The sequence below is a fragment of the Pithys albifrons genome, chromosome 2 (genome assembly GCF_047495875.1).
Source record: "Pithys albifrons albifrons isolate INPA30051 chromosome 2, PitAlb_v1, whole genome shotgun sequence".
NCBI lineage: Eukaryota > Metazoa > Chordata > Aves > Passeriformes > Thamnophilidae > Pithys > Pithys albifrons.
Genome location: NC_092459.1, coordinates 3,014,209 through 3,037,200, shown reverse-complemented (window position 1 = coordinate 3,037,200; position 22,992 = coordinate 3,014,209). Strand labels below are relative to the sequence as shown.

The window sequence follows — 22,992 nt, the reverse complement described above, 5'->3', positions numbered from 1 at the left end:
ATAAGAGACACTAATCTATTTCTCTTCTGTTTACACAACTAGGTATTTGTTGATTCATTAAGTGAGTAGAAACAGATCACAGCTTTGCAACATGGACATGTGGGCATTTACCTTTATTGTGGGAACATGCACAAGTCTCTGTTCCAGTGAATATTGAATTATTTATCTGGAGTGGAAAATCTTTAATAGCAGAAGTGAATCACCCCAGAAACTCCCTTTGGCCCAGAGTTAGGCATCTAAATGCCTTGGATGCATAGGAGCACACAGCCTTCATCCTCCTCTGCATTTCCAATGGCTCTCAATGACTGCCCACTCATTTGCTGTTCAGAGCTGGGGATTTTACAAGGCAGAAACATGCCTGGAAAGGATGTTGCAATGCTCAAATTGGCCATGTATTTGCCCTTTGGGGAGTAAGCCCTAATATTTAAGTAACTTTTAAAAAAAATGGGTGGTATTATCCTACATCACTTGGGTGAACTGTGAAATTATATTCAAAGGGTAGGATTCATCTCATCTAACTTCTCCTCCCTAAAAGTGAGGTGTCTAGTCTGAGCTAGTCCTTTAGGTTTCATGTCTAATTGATGCAGCAAGAAGGGCATGAGTGGAGTGAGTCATGCTGGTTTAAATCAGGTGTCTCAGGCAGTTGGATGGAATTACCCTCTTGAGATGCTTAGTCCCTCTGAGTAGAGGGGGAACCTACACAACCAGCTTAGACAAGGCACCTGACTCTCAAGTGGCTGAACAGAAGAAGTCAAGGCAGCGCTCAAATCTCAAGGGTTATATTGAAATCACAGGGGAAAAGATAAACTGTTCAATATGTAATGCAGAGCCATGTGTATTGCAGCCACAGCTCCTCCATGGAGAAGAATTCATATATACAGATTATTGTTATAATACTCTGTTGAGCTGCTCTGAAAAAAACCTGAACAGGATGGAAGAAAAGGGGAGTGAAAATATGAATCCTTGGTCTTTAATCAGACTGTCAGACTCGTTAATCAGACTGTCAGACTCGTAGAATATTATTTTCTTACCTTAAATTGCTGTTTCTTAGGTGGTTCCTCTTTTCTACCAGAAAACAGTATTGGGTCTCATATAGTATCAAACTCTGTGAATCTGGAAGTGATCAGGAAAGGTGGTTTGTTTTTTTAAAGGAAAAATAAATCGCAGATTGTTTGGTTGAGACTGTGAATATTTATGTACTGTTCCCCCTTTTCCCTCATTGCATATTTCACCAAGTTCATTAGCGTGTGTTCCAGGATAAATCTTACTGCAGGGCAGTGGGAGAAAGCAGGAAAAAGGGAAAGCATCAGTCAGTGATCCAGGGTAGCAGCAGGAATGGTTGTTCATATTTGTACATGGCTCATAGTTTGTTGAACTTGCCTGGGCCTGACAATTAAGAACCTTGCAGTTCTGCCAAGGTCAGTCTCAGGTAGTTTCAGTTGTTGGCTACAAAAGCCATGATGTTGCTGGACTTCATGACTTTGAAGCCTTGTCACTGTGCTTACAATAGTAATCACTTAGGAAGAGGGCCACATATATCCGACCCTGACTTGGAGAAGATGTTTGTGGCAAAATGGCTTTTTTACAAAAATTGCCATGGGTAGTGTGAGCAACATGAATTATTGCAAATGTGGGTGGAACTTTGTGAATAATAACTTGCTTTGAAAAGTAAACGTATTTTCTCTTAAACTTTTTGAAACAAAAGACTATTCTCTTTTTAATTTGGAAATGATATGTTGTTTTGAAGATTGCCAATGTTTTAAAAGTGTTGTGAAAATGATTAAATGTCTAGACATAATGCACTTGACCAACCATCCCAAAACATGACTTTCTTGTTTTCATGTTTGTTTGGATATCTTATGTTATTTTGCTTAAAGCATGTTTAAGAAAATAACTAGTTTTAGTCTCTTTTCATGTAAATCAAGTAGTTTTTATGTACAATTTTTCTAAAGATTTGACTGTTCTTACTGATCTGATTGTGCCCTCTATGCTTCGCATCTCTACCCATAATAACTATCAGGTGAAATCTTCATCCTGCAAAGGGTTCCACTCAGACCATAAAACAGGAGCCATCTCATTTTAGCTCTTTTATATTTAGGTAACCAGTCTGCCTGTTCTCAAAAGAGAAAAAGAGAGACATTGAGGCTTCTCTGGTGGTAATTCAGCTTTTCCTAGGCTACTATTTTAGGATAGAATGATTTGCCTTCCAGCGGCTCATTCAGGCCACAGAGATTGGCATTTATGTGCTTTGTCTGCTTTGCTATTTCTCCTTGTCCCAACATTAAACAAGGAAGGAAATACTTGGAGTTCAAGGAAGGGGAAGAAGAGTCCTCATCTGACCTCTGCAAATGCTGTGGGTGTGGGCAGCCTGAATTGGTTTTACTTTTTCCGAACGATTTTTCTTTTACTACTTTCTAGTTACTTTCCATTTTACTTCAGCCTCATTTGACCCACAGAAAATAAGAGATGGAAATGACCAAAGATGCTGGAGGTTTTATGGCTGGTGTTATTTCAGGGGTCAGATTAACTGATTGCAATATTCTCTTTTGGCTTTAAAAGCTGCTGAAGAAATCCTAAGCCTGCTGTAGTCAACAGCAGAACTTCCATGGCTTCAGTATGCACAGAATTTCACACTGAATACCTACTAATGAATATTTGCCCTCTGGCTCTCCACTTGACTTGCAGGATTGCTCCATGCATTACATTTTCCAATGTTTGCACTTCAAGACACGAGGATTTAACTCCATCCCCTGGAAACGGTTGCACAGGCTAATAGTTTAAGGAAGTTTTTGCTTGAAGAGTTCAGTAAGAGAGCCAAAGTCTGTTCTTGGTTGAACTGGAGTAAATATGGAATAGATTGTTGACAATGCAGAGTTACTCCTCTTTTATGTCAGTGTAACCGAGAGCACATTTTAGCCAATTATTAACTTTTGTTACATTATTTGTATTTCTGTGCATGTCAGAATCTGTTAATCTCATTGTTCAACATCAAGTAACCTTTCGCTGAAAACAGGACGTCATTGTGAATTAGGTATCATCAACTAAATTGAACCTCACCCTGTGCATTTGACAGATGGTAATACATTCATTAAGTGTTCTGTGGTTGCTTTGAGGTTGGAAAGTGCTATTTTTCTGGCTTCTAACTCTGAATTCTTAAGTACAGTTGTTTAAAAGCCTAGTTTTGAAGAGAGAAGGAAAATGACAAAGAGCTCATAAGGTTTTTTATTAATATCTTTGTTTACTGTTGGGGGGATGACAGGACAGGACTATGATTGCTATAAGTTGTCTTTGGCTACATGAGTAGCCCAGAGTGAAGTAGTGAAGGCTGAGAGAGATGGTTCCACCATGAATTTTGAATATACATGGGTAGAACTTTTTGAAATTTGAAGTTATATTAAATATATCCCCATGAAGGCAATACGATGCTGAGGCCTTTATGCTTGGTGATATCACTGTTCAGAAGGGATGATTTCCATGAGTTCAGACCTTGCAGCTGTTGATGGATATGCTGATGACAGGGTTCCTTTCACAGAGCTGGGATCTCTAAGTTCATACAGAAAGTCTACAGGGTGGGGAAGCAATTGGAGATAGAAATTTCAAAAGCAGCACAGAGCCACATTCTCAGGCATAGTTCCACTTGGTGTTGTAATACTGGCTCCTCCCCCCTGAAGTTATCAAAATAATGCAAGGGTGAAGGTTAGACACTTCAGGAAAGGTTCTCCCCACGGCTGATTTAGGGGTCACTGAAACCAAGCGTAGAAGAGGAGACTCCACTAAACACAGAAGAAGCTCGAATTCAGACTTAGTCATTGAACTTACTCACTTCAGGGAAGATTAATTCCACCCATTGGCTGTTCTCAGCAAATGCATTTAGTTATTTCATGATGTTTCCCAGAGGAAAAGTTGCCAGGTGAGTAAGGTGCTTAACCACTTCTGGAATTCATTGTGGGTGGTACTTCCACTAATGAGAATTAGTGATTTTTTAGTCACATCTTTTTAAAAGTCTTCATCCAGTCTAGTGCTGTGACTGCTGTTCATATGACCTCTGCCCTGGTGAGTGCATCCTTTCCCCTGTGTTCTAAGCAGAGAGAATGTATAGAGTCATCCGAATTTTCATGAAATAGCTGTAGTATGGGAGGTTTGGAATTTAGTCTTTCTTCTGCTGAGTTTGCTCAGTAATACAAATCCAGACAGCTCTGTCCTCAGCAAAACTCCCAGAGCATTCAAAGCTGCAGGATATTCTGAAGGAGTTATTTTTTCCCCAGGTCTCTGTTCACATTCTCTCACCTTTCACATAGTGCTTCAATATCTACCAGGTAAGAGGGAAAATTAGATTCTTTTACAGATCCTCCTACTTTGAGTGGGGAATTCCCTGAGTACCTTCTCAAGGAACATAAGACTTCAAATCATACAGATAAATTTGAATGTGTCAGGGCACTCAGAAGGTGGGATTTGTAACATGGATATTTGCATATGGATTTCAAAACATGTCTTTCAAAACAATCAACAGGCTTTAAAAATCTGAGCCTGTTCACCTAAAAACCATTTGATATTGCAATTTTAGGATCTTAGTTATCTTTGTTTTCAAAATTCTGTCACTATTCAGTTGGTAGAAGAGCAGTTCTCCCTCGTTCAGTACTCTTCTATTTTTCTGGCTGTTCTGAGAGATTTACTAGGATCAGAAGAGTTTTGGTTAAATAAATGGGGTTATTGCTGTCACAAGTATTGGTCCAATTCTTGACTATCAGAGTATAAGATGGTAATATAGGATGGTGTAGACCATGTAGTGATTTCCCAGTGAAGATGTCAGAATCCTGTGGGCTCCAGCAGAGCCTGTGAATTAGGTCACATATGTATTGAACCCTGAACATATGTTTATTTCTGCCCTAAAGCTGCTGTATGCAAGTGCCAAGTATGAATTCAGATAGATGTTTTCCCACTGTCACAAACAGGCTTCACTCCAGGCATTGTTTTTGGGACAGCCATGATGCACTTTGATATAGCAGTAAGAGCAAAAAACAAACCCAAACATAATAAGTTCCAGCAAAGTTACATAAACACATCTCACCTGCTACTCCTGTCTCTGTACACACACCTGACTCACCCCATGGGCTAATACAAAGCAGCTAATATCCTGCTGTTACTGGAACATTGTTCAGATGACTTGGAGAACCAATGATCCTACCAGGTGAAGGAAATACTGGAAAATGCCCAGTGTTAAGCCAGTCCTCTGAAATCTGGATGAGCAAAATTGGATTAAATCACAGTAATTCAAGTCTATTGTCTCAACATGAATGCATTGTAAGAGGACACAGTCTGAGGCTGACCAAGAGAAGAACTATCTATTCAACAGGTGTTATAGGTCAAACCAAAGAGAGATTGCTAAATCTTTTGAGTGTTGCCACATGGGGGTAAATGACACACTGCAGAGTTTAGTAACCCTCCAGCAGACGTTGTGTGACAGCTGCAGGCAATTAAAGACACCACTGCCAGCATCTGACAGCAGAATGTCAGTGTCAAAATTCAGTTTGAATTGATTAAATGGGGGATGGCAACACTTTTGTTTTATGGATGGCAGCACTTCAGTCGCTTTAGATGCTCTGCTTTCAGAAATAAAATTCTTTTCCTCCCTGCTATGTTTGTGGGGGTGTTTTCAGTTGGATCACAGTCATTTCTCCAGTCAATCAATTAAGCCAGGGTTTGCCACTGTGTCTCAGAGTCAGCCACAAAAGAGCTGGTATGGTTCCCTGGTGCTGGGCCAAGAGGCTTCAGTGGGAGAAAAGCATCAGGCAGCTTAATTTGACTTCCACCGCTGGCACAGGTTTAATGGATGTTAGGGCAGCAGAGAAATCGTGTTCTGTGGTGTTCAGCTCCTGCTGTCTCAGTGACCCTGGATACACTGCCTTTCTCTCTGTGCCAAAAATATAGGCATGGCTGACAGCAGGGCCTGTAGAGCTACCTGTCCCAGCAAGCCTCTCTATGAAGGGTGATCACTGCAGCCCTGTCAAGCTTCTGTTGTGCTCCATAAATATATTTAGAATCATAGAATGGTTTGCGTTGCAATGGACCTTAAAGATCCTGTAGTTCCAAATCTCCTGCCATGGACACGTTCCACTATCCCAGGTTGCTCCAAACCCAATCAACCTGGCCTTGAACACTGTCAGGGATGGGGCATCTACAACTTCTCTGGCCAACCTGTTCCAGTGCCTCACTGCCCTCACAGTAAAGAATTGCATCTGTGTTACTAACCAAATTTACCCTCTTTCAGTTTGAACCCATTGCTCTTGGTACTTTATCTCCACAGGCCTTGTATTGCTGCACCGCTTGAGTAACTTGACCCATTGAGTAGACTCTCCTAAGTTCAGTGGCACTAAGTTACTCAGAGATACAAGATTTTAAAGGATTGGGCTTTTAATTCTGACTCAAGGCCAGATCTGCAGCAGGTATAAATCACTGCAGGTAATTTTCACCAGCTGAAATTCTGGCCCTGAGCCCATGAGCCATGTTGTTATTTTTTCACATTGTAAATTTTTGCTGTTTCTTATTTATGTTGCTTTAGCACTTTGGGACACTTGCTGGGAACCAGGACTCCATCGTGCTCATCACCCTTCCAACAGAATTGCAAAAGACCCTTCTTGCCCCAGAGTGTTTGTGGTTTAAGTAACACATAAACCTGTGTAGAGTTACTCAGTTTTTTGTAAGTGCATTATTGCAATCAGGTTTTTCTGTTATCCTGCCAGTGAAGCATAAGGACACAAATTCTGTGCCTGGGTGAAAAATTTGCTCTCTGCTGTAGAGGTCTGAGTGTTATTTAAAGACTGGAATTTGTTGAGCCAGGAGGAGTGTGGGACTTGGTTCTTTATTAACTGAACTGAGAGGTCTGAATTTTCCTCTCCATTGTGACACCCTATTGAGACATCTCAAAAAGAGTATTGGGACCTAAGGTTGAACCTGAGGTAAATGTGAATCTTAGCACTGGCTGAAAATCTCACCTTCATTGTAGTATATCTTCCAGCTCCACAGAGATCTGGTTAGCATCTTTGAAATTACTGATATTGCCTTTAATTACTCCAGAAAGAGGTTGGAGGAAGTAAACTGAGACTTCTCTGAGCTGAAGTAATCCTAGAAAATTCAGCTTCATTGCAGTCCTCTGTGGCTGCTTAGATGAATAAAGCAGCAGTGTGCAGTTTACTGTGTGGCAGCCTCAACAGAGCAGAGGGGTATCACAGGGCATAGGGGTTTTATTGGTGTATCATACTGGCAAGTTGTTCTTTCCTTCTGGCCTCAGTTTCACTGTTTTTTTGTTGTTTGTCTAGTCAGGAGAAGACATGGCATGAGGGGTTTCTGTCCCCACTTTTCCTGTTGCAGGATGAGCTTTACCCTCGGGCAGACGTACCTTGCTGGGCTACTTTGCCATTGGATTGTGTAGTCTTTGGAGCACAAATTAACAACAAATATATGGTTCTGTTGTTACAGTAAAATCAAAAGTGAGCAATTCAGATCTGTAGAAAACCCTGTGAGACTCAGCTATCAGCCAGAAGCAGCAAGGAGCTCAGCTGCTGAGCTCCTTGCTGCTTCTGGCTGACAGGGAGGAGGCTACTCCCCAAGAATTCACATAGTAGGAATTCACAGGACTCTGCAGGGGCACGAAAACAGCCAGGATGAAATAATATAAACATAGGACTTGTGAGAGACAGGCTTTAACCAATTGATGTATCTGGCGTGGTGGTGTGTTAACTCTTTTAGCCAATAAGCTGTAGTCCTAACCCCATATAAACTGTGTGCTTTGTGTAATAAAATGTCTTCACTATAAACTTCATAAGCTTGTTGGTGAAGTCCTTTCTCTGCGCCGAAAATTGTTTACTTTAAGGTTCTTGGCTTTTTGTCTATATATTACCATGGCCATTGACAATGACTTTTTATAAACAATTCTTACTCTGCACTAATCACTTATTCTTTGATTTCTGGCAAAGCTCTTGAAAGAGGCTTGGTGAAGGCTCTGAAGAAGCTTGATGACTACCTGAGAACCCCTCTGCCAGAGGAGATCGATGCAAATAGCACTGAAGAGGAGAAAGTGTCTAAACGCAAGTTTCTGGATGGAGATGACCTGACTCTTGCTGACTGCAACCTTCTGCCCAAACTCCATGTTGTCAAGGTAAAAGATGTCATGTAATAGTTTAAGAAACCTTATCTGACAATGGTGTGCCCTGCTCTGACAGCCAAGTCCTAAAGCCAATGTGTATTCCAGCAGAGCGTTATTAGGTCCTAGAAGAGCAGTTTCAAACATACTTTTGTTCTGCAGTGTTTCCTAGAATTTAACTAAGGGAACTTTATATTTAGTACATGGGAAAACTGTCCCATCACTAATTAGTGGCAAAGACAATGTTAAGTTCTAGATCTCTCATCTCTCTATTTTTACTCAGCTGCAAGTAACAGCAGTCTTTCATATTAATGAGTTCCTAATATTCTTAAGAGACTTGTCAAAACTTTAGACAGTTCCCACTCATTTGCAACTTAAGAGCAGCAGTCCATCTTTTTTGGGAAGATTTATTCCATCTGGTGTTTCATACAGAAAACTTAACAAATCAAAGTCGCTGCTGAGGATTTAAGATATAATATGGTTGCTGTTCTAGTGCAAATGGTGTACATCATCTTGACTTCTAAATGTTGCATTTATTTAATTTATCAGATGACATGTTGCTTTAGAATAACGTAAGTACCTGGCAGACCCTGGCAAGCAAGTGAGCTAGGAATGAAAGCCAAGTCATGCATCTAATTTGGCTCTGTGAGCCAAAACATAAACTGAGCCAGGGAGCTGCCTGCACACAGGCAAAAACTAAAAAAAAATTGAAAAAAGTGCATAAGTTATCAGGTACGAAATGTGATAATATCCTCACAGGTTTAGCACTTTCTTTGGCTCATCTTCATTGATGACACTGGAGTCAGACAATGCAAAATGAATGTGTGGCCCCTTACTGATTTCTGTCTCCTTGTGAAGAAATGAAAGATGTTAAAAGAGAATAAAAGTTTTTATCAGACAAGCATAGGCTAAGGATATTACCTGAAAAGCATTTTACAGATAGAAGAAAAGGGTAAATTATTTTTTCATTTGATGGAAGATGTGTGCTGGAAATTTTGAAAATCTTGACTGAAGTGTCTCAGCAGGTTTTATCTTCCCCATATGTGTGTAAAGCATCATTGAAGGCAAGAATGCTTAATTAAATGCAGTTTAGGACAGGATTTGGACTTGCATATATGAAGTGAATTCTCGTAATAAAAACAAATCACAGTCATTTCTGAGAACATGACTGTCCTAAGATATTTGAGATGGAAAACAGCTCTACCATGTGCTTTAAAAATAAAGGAGAACCCTGTGGCACAGATGTATGTAATTTATGCCCAGAAACAATTTTATACTGTCAGAAAAACTAGAGATTGGAAGCACTCATTAAATTAGCTAATCCCTCCCTTCCTATCAGCTAGTTCACTCTGTCACCACAGGCTTATTCTATATGGTATATTCTTACAGGGAAACTGAAATATCCCAATCCAGAAAGGTACTTAACCAACCAACAAGCTTTAAGCACAGATTAATCCCATTGACTTCAATGGGACTGTACAGGTGCTTAAAATTAAGTATGCACTTCAGTATTTTCCTGAAAAAGGGTCTAAGTGTTTTTAGAAATCGAAAATTTCCCTTGACAGACAATTTCCTAGTCTAACAAGCCTTGAAATAACTGTTTTCTCACCCAGTTTATCCCAATGCTCCTGTTTCTAATATCTGCTAAATCATCTTGGTTTCTTAATCATGGTACCCATACCACCCTGAGTTTTTCTTTTTCATGAACACAGATAGAGCCTCCCAACAGCTGTAGCTGGTTATATTCTCTGGCACCATTGGCCAGGCATAATATATATATTAAAAACTAAGATATAGTATGTATGTATAAAGTAATATTAAATATAAACATAATCATTAATATGAAAATATACATAATTTATTACAAATACTTTTCTCTCAAACCTGTCTTTCTTTTTATGATTCAGCTCTTTCCTATGTGGCATCTCAGCTTTCAGTGATATACTAAAAACTGACAAAAAGTGCCCCAAGACCCAGTAAGATAAAATTAATTAATTTCAGGTAACATGAAAGGAGTAATTTGTTGGCAGTAGCCAGGTCATCAACTTAGAGTTTCCTTAACCAAAATAGCATCTTTGCAATGGGACAACAAACAATCTCCAATTCTCCTGATGCCAAAGGGGTTTTTGTTCTGATTTTCACATTTTGTAGATTTTAGGAACACAGTAGTTGTAGATTTTTAGAGATTTCTAAGAGTTTAAGTTTAATGCCTTTCTATCACTACCCCTGTCCCAGAACAGGGAGCTCAAATTCCTTTAGTTAATTAATCTTGTTTAGACTCCTTTCCAAGGTAGAGCTGAAGGATATCAGAAGGCCTACAGAATGAAACATAAACACAGGTCAGAGTGACCCAAAAGCCAGAACTGGATGAGCTCCAAGAGACCTTTGTGTGCCTGAGGAAGAAGAGTTGATGAAGACAGAGGGTCTTGATGACCCCAGACCCAATTCTGGGGGGTTGGACCAGGGGTGGGACTGGGGCTGAACTGAGAAATGTGTAAAGCAATGATTGGAGGGATCTTATTATAAAAGCCATGGAAACAAGAACTGGGGTACATGCATGTCATCCTGTATTCCTGTGGGCTGTAGGCCCTGTGTTATTAAAGGACCTTTACTTTTTATCTTACCCTACACTAATGTGCTCAGAGTCCTTTTTTGGGGGGAAGGGTCATTTACGGCATCACTCCAAACATTTTTCTCATTTGCAATTAATTATATGGCAGGAAAGAGTAAGAAGCTCTATAAGAAGGAATCTCTAGATATATCTTGAACAAGATGATTTATTCCCTCTTTCTTGTTTTAGATTGTTGCAAAGAGATACCGCAACTTTGAGTTCCCGACGGAGATGACGGGGCTGTGGCGGTACCTGAAGAACGCCTATGCCAGGGACGAGTTCACCAACACCTGTGCAGCAGACAAGGAGATCGAGCAAGCCTATGCAGACGTGGCCAAGCGGCTCAGCAAGTCCTAACTGACCTCAGTGGTGGCTCAGTATCCCCTTTTACAGACTCTTCTCCTTGTTGCCTTAAGATATACTTTATTGTTATGCTGTCTGGTTGGCATCCCTATGACTTCATCTGTTCCAAGTGTATTGGTCAGGGACAAATCTGCTTCTCCCTGGAGAAAGGAGAAGGCAGCTCTAGTGGAGTGGGTGGAGACTCTTTGAAGTCTAACTTAAGATCTGGCTCAACTAGTATTATTTGCAATCAGTATTGGAAATGAGTCCACTTTAAAAGTTTCTTGTTTCATGTGGAGGTATATCAGCACCTGTAGTCTTTAGGGTTTTAAAAATAAGATATTAGCTGAAATTTCAGGTAAGGGAGTGAGGAACACATAGAACTGGTTTTTCTGTAGGTTACTTCAAGGACGCTTTTTCTCCAAGTGCTATTGGGAACCTTGAGGCATGAACAAAATACAAGAGGGGGAAAATAAGAGTTTGACCCTCAAGCAGAAACACTCTGAGGAGTTATATTTTAATAAACTCTCTGAATGCATATTCTGTCTTAGCAGGCCCAGGAGTTTATAGGGTATTTATTTTTAACTCGGCACAAGAAGGGGAAGCCTGAGTGAATATGTCAGACTTGCAGATGCTACTCTGCATAAAATTTGCATGGTGCTGTTGGATCCAAATGTTTAAAGCAAAAGAGCGTGAATGAGCAATTGAGCAGGCAGCCCTTGGAAGAGCAGGGCTTGTGCCAAAATGCCCACTGGATCTGCTGGTGGGTAGAGACAGAGAGACACAGCAATAATGGGGGCAGCAGATTGACTCCAGCACCCACAGAGGGAATTGGCACAGCTAAGCAAACCACGTAGGAAATTGTCATCTTGACTGTATGGCTGCCAGTTCCTTTATAATTGCTATCTTGGGAAACTTGGATCAGCAGTAGAAAGCTGTCACAGCACACGAATTCCAGGCAGGGAAGGGCTTTCTTTGCCTTGGGCTCCAGATGGGTCACTTTCAAGCGCTCATCATCTCACCCCAGGAGAAGTTTGCTCTGAGAGCCTCAAAGAGGGCAGGCTGAGACAGTGAGAGGCACGTTTCCAGCCAGAAATTCAGCAAGTATGCCACTAGAAATCCATGCAAAATGCTTCAGTCCCACTCATCCAGGGTTTACAGACCCAGGTTCCATGATTCTGAATTAGGAATTCTTTTCTAACACTGATGATTTTGTTCTATCTGCAGTTCCTGCCTGGCACATCTGCTTTATACTAGTGATTATTTACACATTCTTGTAGCAAATTCAGAATGACAGGTCTTTCACTTGAAACTCGTGTGCCCCAATATGTGCAGCAGTGCACATGGCTCGTGATTTTCAGGCTGGGGGGATTTATTGCTGTTTTCAAAGACAAAATAAAGCTGAGCTCTAACTCAATGTGGCTCCCCTTCTGATCAGAGCTGCTAGAGCTGCACTGATTTGAGGGGAACCACAAGCTTGACCAAGGAGAACCTCCCAGCAGGTTTCTTTGCAGCCCAAGAGCTGGAGACGTGGAGACAGCATGGAAAGCTGTGTGATGCTGTTGACAATCTGAAACCATCCTCTTGTTTTGGTGGGATAATTCCACTTTTCACTCTAATCCAGCTGGGAGCAGAGTGCTGCTCGTTGACTGTGAAGATAGTTTGTGGTTGACTATTGTTTCTCATGCAATGGTCAATTTGTTCTGAACTTTCAAAACCATGTGAAAAAATCCATGAACTCCCAAAATTTTCTCCTGGAATAGGCTATTTTATCAGTGGTTACACTGGAGGGCAAAGGCTTGCAATCTTTAAAATATTGCTGAGAAATCAGCTGCCTCAGAAGACTAACAGCAGCCAGAAAAATCTAATGAGATTAGAAGTGTCTGCACAAGCACGTGTGGCTTTTCAAAAACATTTTTTCATGAGATTGGAATTATCATTCGTGATATTATTTTATTTTTTCCCTTGCTTTTATTCCAGCATTTATTTATTTATTTATTTCTCTTAATTGACTTGGTCCTTTCTGTCTGTCTGTTTCGTTTTGTTTTCACTCAGCACGTCAGTCAAGATGGCTCACTTAGTTTAGAAAAGTGTTATTAGCAAAGCTCTGGCAATTTTGTTCCTAGCAAAGTCTTCTATCTGAGCAATGGTTACAGGGCTTTTTAAACTTCCACTATGATCTCATTTGGAGCATGTTGATCAACAGAACCTAATTTTTTCTCAGATTTGTACTTCAATCAGTACCTTTGCTTAATCACAGTTGCAGTGAATTTTTGAATAAAAGGCACAGAGGTGGATGCAGAGTCTCTCTGCTCATTATATTTAGCTCCTAAAAGAAGAGTGTCCAAACATGCAGCAGCTCTCAGGCAGGGGAAGCAACCCATCTCTGAATCTTCCCCAGTGTGCTAAATCCCATGGTTCTGAAATATTCTTATATGTTTTTCTGTAGTTTTAATAGACCAGGACCAAGTCACAATCAGTTGGTCCCAGCAACCTCAAATTGCATCTGTTTTTTAAAAATTATGTTTAAAAATGGTTGGGTTGATACCAAAAAGAAAATGAGCTGTAAGTGCAATGAGCACTAAGATGATTTGCATGTTCTTGAAAAGTTTTTAAGATTTCATTATAAAATCTGAAAATCCCCAAGCTACCTTCTTTTTAATTAATAACAAAAAAAATGTTTAAATATTTTCATTTTCCTAGCAACGCCTCCTAAATATCTAGATAAGATGTAATGATGGATATGAGAAAGAAGAAGAGGAAAATGGAGCAATTTTCAGCTACCATGCCTGTTCTGCCTGAATTCAAGTCTCACTCTGTATCCTAACTTTGCATTTTACTCATAACTCTGTTGTAGGCTGATCCAAGATTATGGACAGGTTCAGGCATTCCCTGACCTTTGTTTGGGTTTGAAATCCAAGTTCATGTTTTCAGATCTGTAACTTTTGCTCACCTTTGTGCTTTTTGGCATTCATAGTCAGAAGCAGGAAATACTGGAAATCCTACATAGAAAAGTGTTTTGCTAAGATTTTGAGCTCTATTCTCAAGACTCAGGATCCATCACCAATGAGATTTTAAAGGGCTCCAGACTCTAGGCAGGGTATTTTTGGTGACCTTCCATTGTATTTAGAATTATAAGTAATAAATATTAATCATACAGGACTGTATATCTACATTGTCAAGGCAGCATTTCTGAAAAGAATATAAGTGACAAGACAGACATTGCAGATTTACAATAACTTTGTTCATAAATTTTTTGCAAGATGTAAAGAAAGACATAGTGCAGAGGGGGAAGAAGCCAACAATGTGGATTTAATAATCTACATTTCAAAAATGCAGACCAAATGTCTGTGAAGATGTCCATTTCATCCAAACATTTCTTAGATATTTATTTCAAAGCTCCCTGCTCAGTCAATCCAACACTCCATTCATATTGGAACTAATATTGATTTTCTTCCATTAGCAGTGGTATGGGGGTGCCAGGGGATCCCACAGATTAGTTGCTCTTATTCTCTGTTAGACTGTTTGAATTGCCAAGAGGTTATTTTGCCATACAGGTAGGACTAGAGAGAATCTGTTTCAAGTCTGTTAAAATTTCCAGTAGAAATCACATTGCTTTATCAGACCTAGTGTGGAATATAGAGCCACAGGTTACTCCTCTGTTTGCATCAGCTGAGAAGACACTGCTTGGGGGGAGAATGATAGTCTATATCACAGAGCAATTAGACAACTTTGTTTATTTACTACAAGAAAGTTCAGCTGAATTTCACGTAGCATTTATTTTGAATATTTATTTATTTCATTTTAACCCCTAGCTACCCTTCCTCCTGTCTTGGCCTTGCTCAAATGCAGCTCCAAGTTAGCCACAACCATTTCCTCTGTGCTAAGTAGCAGGGTGCTCATGGATGGGCACATGGGGAACTGTATTTAAGTGTAACCCCTCTGTCTGGTAGGTTGAAACCCCCTTTCTGCATCCACTGAGTTTGTCTAATGAGCTGAGTCTAAAGTGTTGCAAAAATTTAGCCAGTGGAAGTCACACTCATGTAAATCCAGAAGCACATGGAATCATTAATTTTTTTAAAATAAATTGGTGTTTTAAGGAAAATAATAATCCCAAAGTCTTGTTTCTTCCTTCATTCTTTCAGGAAGTTTGCATTGAATTACTATTCTTCTAGATATATTCATTATTCTTGAATTGCTTTTGATATTAAGAAATATTTTTCCAGAAAGATTTTTGTTTTTTTGCTGGATCTTTCACCTCTTCATTAATTTTGATGTCTGCAATGACTGGTAATTCCAGAGGCGGCAGAAAAGTTGTGAGGTTTATACTTGTTGAGAAGTTGAAGAAGGTAGTGATTTTTTTTCTTTTAAGAAAACAGTATTAAAAGCATTTTAAAAAATGTGTTTTTTCATCTGGGCTACTTTAACAGTGATAGGTTGTTTAGTCAACTACGGATTTCAGCACAGACATGAACAAGGCACATGTTGAAGATGTCTTTCCCTAGGGATTTCTCTGAGATAGTAGGACCTCTGAGTCACAAAATTTCTCATCTTCTTGGTCAGGAGGGATCTGATGGTTTGGACACTCACTTGGTGCTCAGCAGTTAAAAGAGAGGTCTTGTTCCCTGTTCTCCCCTTCCAAGCTCATGTGCAGGGAAAGCAGAGAGCACTGAGCTGTTTGGTTTCCTTGTCCCACGTCCAAGCAACTCTCAGCCTCAGGAAAGCACAGAGATCACATCCAGTCCTGGTTTCCAAAGCTTGATCAGTCCATGTTTTAAGATGTGACATGAAGGCCTGAAGAGCTCTGTGTAACCCCTCAGGCATTCTCTACATGGGACTCAGCAGCCTCTCAGAGACCACAGCAGTCATCTTACTCCCCTGTTGCCCCAAATCATTCCCCTTTCAGCATTCATTGGAGAGATGCTAACGCTGAAAACACTGCAGAGGATGAGTTTGAATGTGGTGTGTTTGAGCTGTGCTCATCAGCTAAGCAGCTCTGAATGATGGCATTGTCACCGCTCAGCAGGTCGTGCCTCTGCTGCCAAGGGAACAACCCATCTCCCGCTAGAGGAGCAGAAACTGCTTTGCCAGTGATGGTGCAACCACCATGAAAGGTTTGAGGGTCACCTTTCCTCCAGCCCAGCTCCCTTGCTAGAGTGTGTTAGAGCTCAGCTGGGGCCACGATCCAGCCCTAATGAGCATTTCTAGCTTGCAGCATGTGAATAGAGACTACTCATGTGTTTAATGCTAAACATGTGCCTGCCTGCTTGCCTGGAGAGGGGCCTAAAAGACATGACAGTAAAGCCTATATTAATGAAGGGCATTATTATTCTCTTTTCTTTGAAACCCAGTGGCAGAATTCCCAGTGGAGGAATTCCCAATCGGAATGCCCAGAAAAGCCAAAGGCTACATAAGCATGAAGATGTTTCAAGATGTGAAGATGCCCTTGAGAGAACAGAAAGCACTCAAGGAGAGAAGGGAGCAGCAGTGATATACAGGGTCTTAGTGCAGAAGAAGGACAGCAGGTGGTGACTGGAGGGACATGACCAGGCTCCATTCTGGTATAATGGGGAGGTTCAAAGTGGAGCTGGGACTGGGCTATGATAGCAGTGCAATGCCAAGGCATGTTCTGCTGTATCTCCAGCCACGCTCCCTGTGGTGGTGTCCCACAGCATAATGACTCCTCCGTGCTATCTGCCTCACTCTTATTATGAAGTAGGTCCTCTAAAGAAAGGGTGGGGTATTTATCTATATATATATATATATATATACACACACAGAGTAAAAACAATCCAAATCTGCTTTAATGGTTCTCAACATGATACTGTCAATGCTCACCACAGGGTGGAATTTGTTGGTGGAAATTAAATTAAATGAAATTAAAACAGAAAAGCTTGGCTATTGCTAATGGGTACTACTGGGAGCCCTAAAAGCAGTTTTCACTGTAGAACCATAACAGGAGTGAACATCCTTTATTCCCAGAATTGCTTGGATTTCACAGGGTCATTTTAGCCTATTCTGCTGCACTGCTGAGAAATTGCTCTTTCCCTGTCTCCCTAGGTCTATAAACTGAAGAATTTGGGCAATGGTTACGAGCACCATGTTAGTAATTTTCTTTTTCACTCTTTTTTTTTTCCTCCTTCATTAAATTAACTACTTTACTTTGGAAGTAAGCAATAAGTAAATAGAACTTGCAAACAGCAGATTTCTCTACTTTTGCATTAAGAAAGTTTTTAACAGCTTTCAGGAAATGAGAGGTTATCCCCAGCTTTGGGAATAAATTGTGGTATAAAATATATATGGAAGTGGGATTCTGATTAAATAATTGAAGTAGAAAGATTGCAGTTTGTTTTAAAGAGGATGCTTAGGACTAAAGGAACAGAAGGCTCCAGATATTACATTAAAGACTTAAGATTCAGTTCTAATTTTTTTTACCTACTTACTGTACAACATAGAAACTATACATATATATATATGTATATATCTTCTGTTTATTTTATGGCATTATTTAATTCAATAATGCAGTGAAGTTTGTTGGGATGGAAGGTGGCATAAAGAGGAAAACTTACACTCTTAAAACAGTGCTGTTACTTCTGTGTCTTTGATTTGGTTCCCATTGGAATAAAACAAGAACCACACTATTTTGTTGTGTAGACGCAGGATCTCAACTTCACAGATCCCGAAAGTTTGGCAGTCCCTTGGAGGACCAGCTAATTTGCTGCTCAGCAATCTGAGCCTTGCAGCAGGCACAGAGCATTTCGGAAGGCGTCCAGGACAGTCCTTGGGTGAAGGAGTGTGTTGCTGGAAAAGCAGCCCAGTGAATCCCCTGCTGTTATAAAATGAGATTAAGCCATCATGAGACATGGACCGGCTAACCCCGAACCAGACACACTCGCCTGCAGCGCAGCCGCTAAATTGGTCTGACGTCGGGAACCGCAGCGAAGGAGCTTGGCCTCAGTAGTGAGTCAAAGCAGCATCTTTGTCACCAGTCATTTTCTATTTATAATGACACAGATCTAGTTTATAATCACGGGGAGGCACAACAGGAGTGTGCTTTGTTCTGCCTAAATCGCATTTCTCGTGCGGGTGCGTTTAAACACAGCCCCTGGCCCTTTGCCGCAGCCACACACACCCAGGGCGGGCTGCTCTGGCACAACAATGCACACCCTGTCGTGTTTCAGTGCTCAAAGCCTCCTGTGCTGGAGCAATAAACTCCTGCTAAATGGCTTCAAAACGTTCCCTTAAGCGCACTGAGCTGCCGCGCTGCCTCACTTCTCATTTGCAGTGCCGTTCTGTGTCTAAGCCTTCCGTTTCAAAGAAACCAGTATATTGTGTTGTTTAGTGATGGAAATTATTTGGCATTATTAACTGTAAGAAATTGGGGTGGAAACCCCTCTTTCCTAGTGCAAAACTGACAGCTTGTGCTCCTGACTGTGTTTTTAGAGGCTATGAACAAATTCCCAATAGCTGCTTGGAGAAGGGTCCTCATCTGTACAAACTCTTGGAGCTATGATGGTAACTCCCTTTGCTCTTTTCTTTATTTGTTTTGTTTTGTTTTTACGCAAGGATCCTGTTCTGTATTTCATAGAAAATTTATGATCTAGTGATCAAAGATTTATTTTTGTAATCTGTTTTCAGTTCTAAAGCCTGAAGATCAAAACCAAGTTGAATAGCAAGATTTAGGGGTGAACAGAAGTGCTTTTTTCCCCCACAAACCCACTTGCTTTCAAATTCTGACTCATTTGGGGCACAATCCTGGTTACTTTGAGGGGTCTGAGGCTGAAGGAGAGGAAGGGGAGCCCACTCCACATGCTACTGTCCTTCCACTGAGAGAGGATAACAGGAACCAGTCTGGAAGTCCTGGGATGTGTGACAAGTTTCTTATCTTCAGTGTGTGAGCAACCTGTGCTGAGACCTGCATGGCCTCCACTGACCTACAGTTGCTTAAAAACTGCATTGCTATTCACAAGCAAAATTTGGGCTGTGGACCATGACACAGTGATCAGACATGGTACCTTTTCAGGGCATTATTTGGGCAAAAAATTGCTCATTTGAAAGGACACAAATTTTTAACTACTGGCCATGACCCAAGTGAATGACTGGATTTTCTCCTCCAAAATGTCATTAATCTCAGAAATGCCTAATGGCTTTGGGGCTACCACCTGAAGTACTGGACTAAAAGCAAGATCATAAACTTGTACAAAGAAAGCAGGAATTACCTTTAAACTTATACCTGCTAAGCTTCAAAGAAAAGTAATTTATTTGTAAACAACCATTTTACAGTGGCTGACAGTGAAAAGTAACTGTGTGTCTGGGGGTCTCCATCAGATAAGAAAGCAAGCCAGGATAAATCCCTTTGCAAACTTGTGTTTTTCAGTTGAGGCACATCCTCTCTTAATGGGCAATTTTAGATTAGATTGCAACCTTTTGGGGTAGGAACTACACCACTTTTCTGCATGTGCAGCTCCTTACACAACAGGAGCCTAATTAGGGTCTTTGTGTGCTGCTCTAACCCTCATAATCTGTAATAATAGGAGAAATATAAATAAAATGTCATTGCAGTTCACCTTTAATATTATGATTGTGTGACTCTGTCAACTGTGAATAAAATAGTGTCCTTTTTGTATAATAGGTAGTATATTTTATTATTGAAGAAAGAGTTTAATTTTTGAACTCAAAGTATCTGCTCATTGTTTTATTTTAAGCTTCTAAATATATTACAAATATTTCTTTTGTATCCTTCAAATGAGTACATGTTAAATGAAGAAATCCACCTTCCTGAATTGGAGCTGTTTATAATTATATTTGAAGAGTGATTAGCACCTGATAATTTCAATAAAAGTGGTTTATTTTCTCATTGGGTTATTCTTGAAATTTTTTTAAAATTTAGTTAACTTTTTTTTTTTAGACATACAAGTCTTCCTTGGCTGCAAGAAAAAAATGTGTGCTCACAGCTTGAATACAACTATACTTCTCCATCTAAAAATGGGATATGAGAACTGGTGGGGTTATAACATGCCTAGAAAATAATAGATGGGGTAAAATGGGGAATGATTATTCACTGTTTCTCATATCACAGGTTATACGTTCCTAATCAAATAATCAAGAAGCAAGATTAAAGCAATCAGAAAGAAATGCCATTTTACACAGCGTGTAATTAAACTTTGGAGCCCTTTACCAGAGAATGCTGTGCAGATCAAAATGAATATGGGGTTCATGTATGGACATAGTAACTTCCTGAAGAACAGATCCATTAATGTCATTAAATAAGAAACTTTGGAAGCAATTTTCACATTGTCCTAGTTCAGCAGGTGGGACCAGTTGACACTGTGTAAGGGTGATCAAAGCTGTGTATTCTACCCCCTCTATTCATTCCCCAAGGACAATGGGCCATTAGCAGCAGCTGCCCAGGGAGTCATTATCACCTTCACACCCAGCCTGAGGGGGCGGAGCTGCCAATGGGCCATCAACAGTTCAATACCCCTTGGCTCCCAGAGTTAATCCCCCATTGTGTGAGTCCCTGCCCAGGGGGAGGGACTGGGTGCTACCTGAGGGTACATAAGTGGTGGGTAAGAAGACTTTGGGAACCTCTCGTCGGATCCAGAGGAGCAGCAGGACCTTGACAGGAGGAGATCACCGCTCTCGCCCAGACCACAGCCCTCGCCTGCACCAACAGGTTTTCCATTTCCTTTTGCTCTGGACTTGGGGGAGCCACAGGGGTCTCAGCACAAAGGCAAACAAACCCCCTTGGGTTTGTGCCCCAGGACACTGGATTATACTGCTGGGTTTTTGTGAGCTGAAAGCAATTTCCCTTTCGTGTCAGTGTTTTTAGTGTAATATTGTTATTAAATTTTAGGTCTGACTTATAATCTCTCTCGTGGTGAGTTCATTTCCCCTGCTGGTTTTCCTTTAAACCAGCACACAGGTCAAGAAGTCCCTAAATACCAAGGCTTAGAGAAGGTCCCTGAGGAAGTAGACTTCCATTTGTTTTCTTACATTGCTTCTGCTGTGAGAGGTTAGACACAGCTGAGGGAGGGCTGGGTGCCTTGGCTCTAGGATGGCCTTTCTGATGTTATAACACTACAGATTATGAAATGTGAAGTATTGTAAATTGAATTCCAGCACAAAACTTTGAATTTATCTTCCTCAAAGCAAACCACTTCCAGAGAGGCATTAGAGAGAGAGGCTTGGAATCCCTCTTACAGCAAATGACAGGGAATCACATTCCATCTAAAGCAACAAGAGTTCATTATCCAGCAGCTGCGACTGGAGAGGAACAACAAGTAGGATTTCTCCGAGCTTACGTGTCGACTTCTCTTCTGGTCACCCAAGGTTGTACCCAATGGGCCACATCTCTCTAGTACTGCATCACTGGAGTACTACATCTCTTTGATGTTATGTGTGATATAAAAATGGGCATCTAGTACAAATTCTCCAAACCCAATGTGGTAAGAGCTAGCCTTATGTTTCTGCTTTAACTGGCACAGAAATTCTTATTCACTTGTCGAGAATTGTAGGAATCCAGGGCCTTGGCTGATTGCTTTTGGGCTGAGCATTCAGTGTGCAAGCACCCAGGTGCTCTTTCAGAGCAGACATGGTCTTTTCCCTCTTCTCTCCAATTGCGGCAGGATGAAGGAAAATGAAGGAATCTGAAACAACTTGCCATTAGACATATCAAAGAATTAATAAACATCTTTTTTTGCCCATTTTGTAACCAGCCCTGAATGGAAGTTCAGCTTTGCTCTTTGGTCACTCAGGTGCCCATGGCCAGTGCTGTTATTGGTGACACTGCTGTGCATTTTCTGACAGAAACTCACACCTTGCACAGCTCCATCATGTCACTGCCTTTCCAGAACCACAGGTATGAGACTGTTCCATCCCGATGAGGGTGGTCAGTACTGAAAGCTTCACAGGGGCTTGCCAGGAGTGCCAGCCCTTGGGTTTTGACTTACTGACCACACACACAAAAAAGTTGCACACTGGTGGCATTTTTTTAGTGTTTATTACATTGAAAATATTGCCTGTAGCTCTGGCTTCTCTCACTGTACCAAAAATCCTGACACTGGTCTCAGGCTCTCTGGATGCTGAACTACAGCAGTAAAACTGAGAGCAACAGATACATTAGGCACTGTGTAAAATAAGAGGTTTCTGTGCATAAGTGATTGTGATTGCAGCCCTGAATGATGAAAAATGGGGTGAGTAACAACCTGGATCACTTATCATGTTTCCTGTCTTTATTTTATCATTCCTTATGCATTTGTTCTGAAAGAGCCAAATCTTTCCCCTTTCCACAGCAATGTCTTGCTGCTGCTGGTCATTTTTTTGGTCATTCAGTCTCTGAAGGATCTTTTCTACCCAGCTAATCGCTCTCTCTGATGAGGATTTGTGCTCCTATCTCTCCTGTCTGTCTTTGCCATGTGAAAAATAGAGCCCTTGATGCTCTCCATGGAGCTGCTGGCACCTCTTCCTTCAGGGGTGGGGTCGAGGGAAGCTTTGTCAAGGAGGGTTTAGTTTGGTTTTTCTTTTTATCTCAATACCTGATGTAACACTCTACACATCCTGCTAGACTGGCTGCAATCAGTCCAGTCTGCACCAGGCAAGAGTTTAGACATTTCAGGTGTCATCCATCCTTCATCTCTCGTGCATGCCTTTCCTTTCATGAGCCCAGCAGATGCCTTTAATTGCCAGCCTTTGCTTCTTGGCTTTCCAAGAAGTAGCAGAGGAACTATGGAGACCCTCTGGCAAAGGATGAAACAAAGGGGCCTAACACTGTTATGACATTTTCTTGCACTGAATTGGCTTTGGGAAGAATGGGCTCTTTCCTCCTGTTAGATAAGCACAGAAATCTTAAGCAGATGCTTGCAAAACATCAAACAAATATATACTTTAAAAAAATAAA

General features: G+C 40.8%; 1 protein-coding gene across 2 annotated transcripts in view; it reads left to right on the top strand.

The window, feature by feature from the left end:
* The window catches only part of CLIC5 (chloride intracellular channel 5), an 84,824-nt gene extending 64,874 nt beyond the window's left edge, over positions 1 to 19,950 (top strand). For both annotated transcript variants that reach the window (XM_071548211.1, XM_071548212.1), the window contains exons 5-6: positions 7,974 to 8,155; positions 10,941 to 19,950. In XM_071548211.1, the coding sequence (XP_071404312.1) occupies positions 7,974 to 8,155; positions 10,941 to 11,108 (350 nt within the window). In that variant the 3' untranslated portion in view covers positions 11,109 to 19,950. The remainder of the gene's footprint in view (positions 1 to 7,973; positions 8,156 to 10,940) is intronic.
* Positions 19,951 to 22,992: the final 3,042 nt, after the last annotated feature.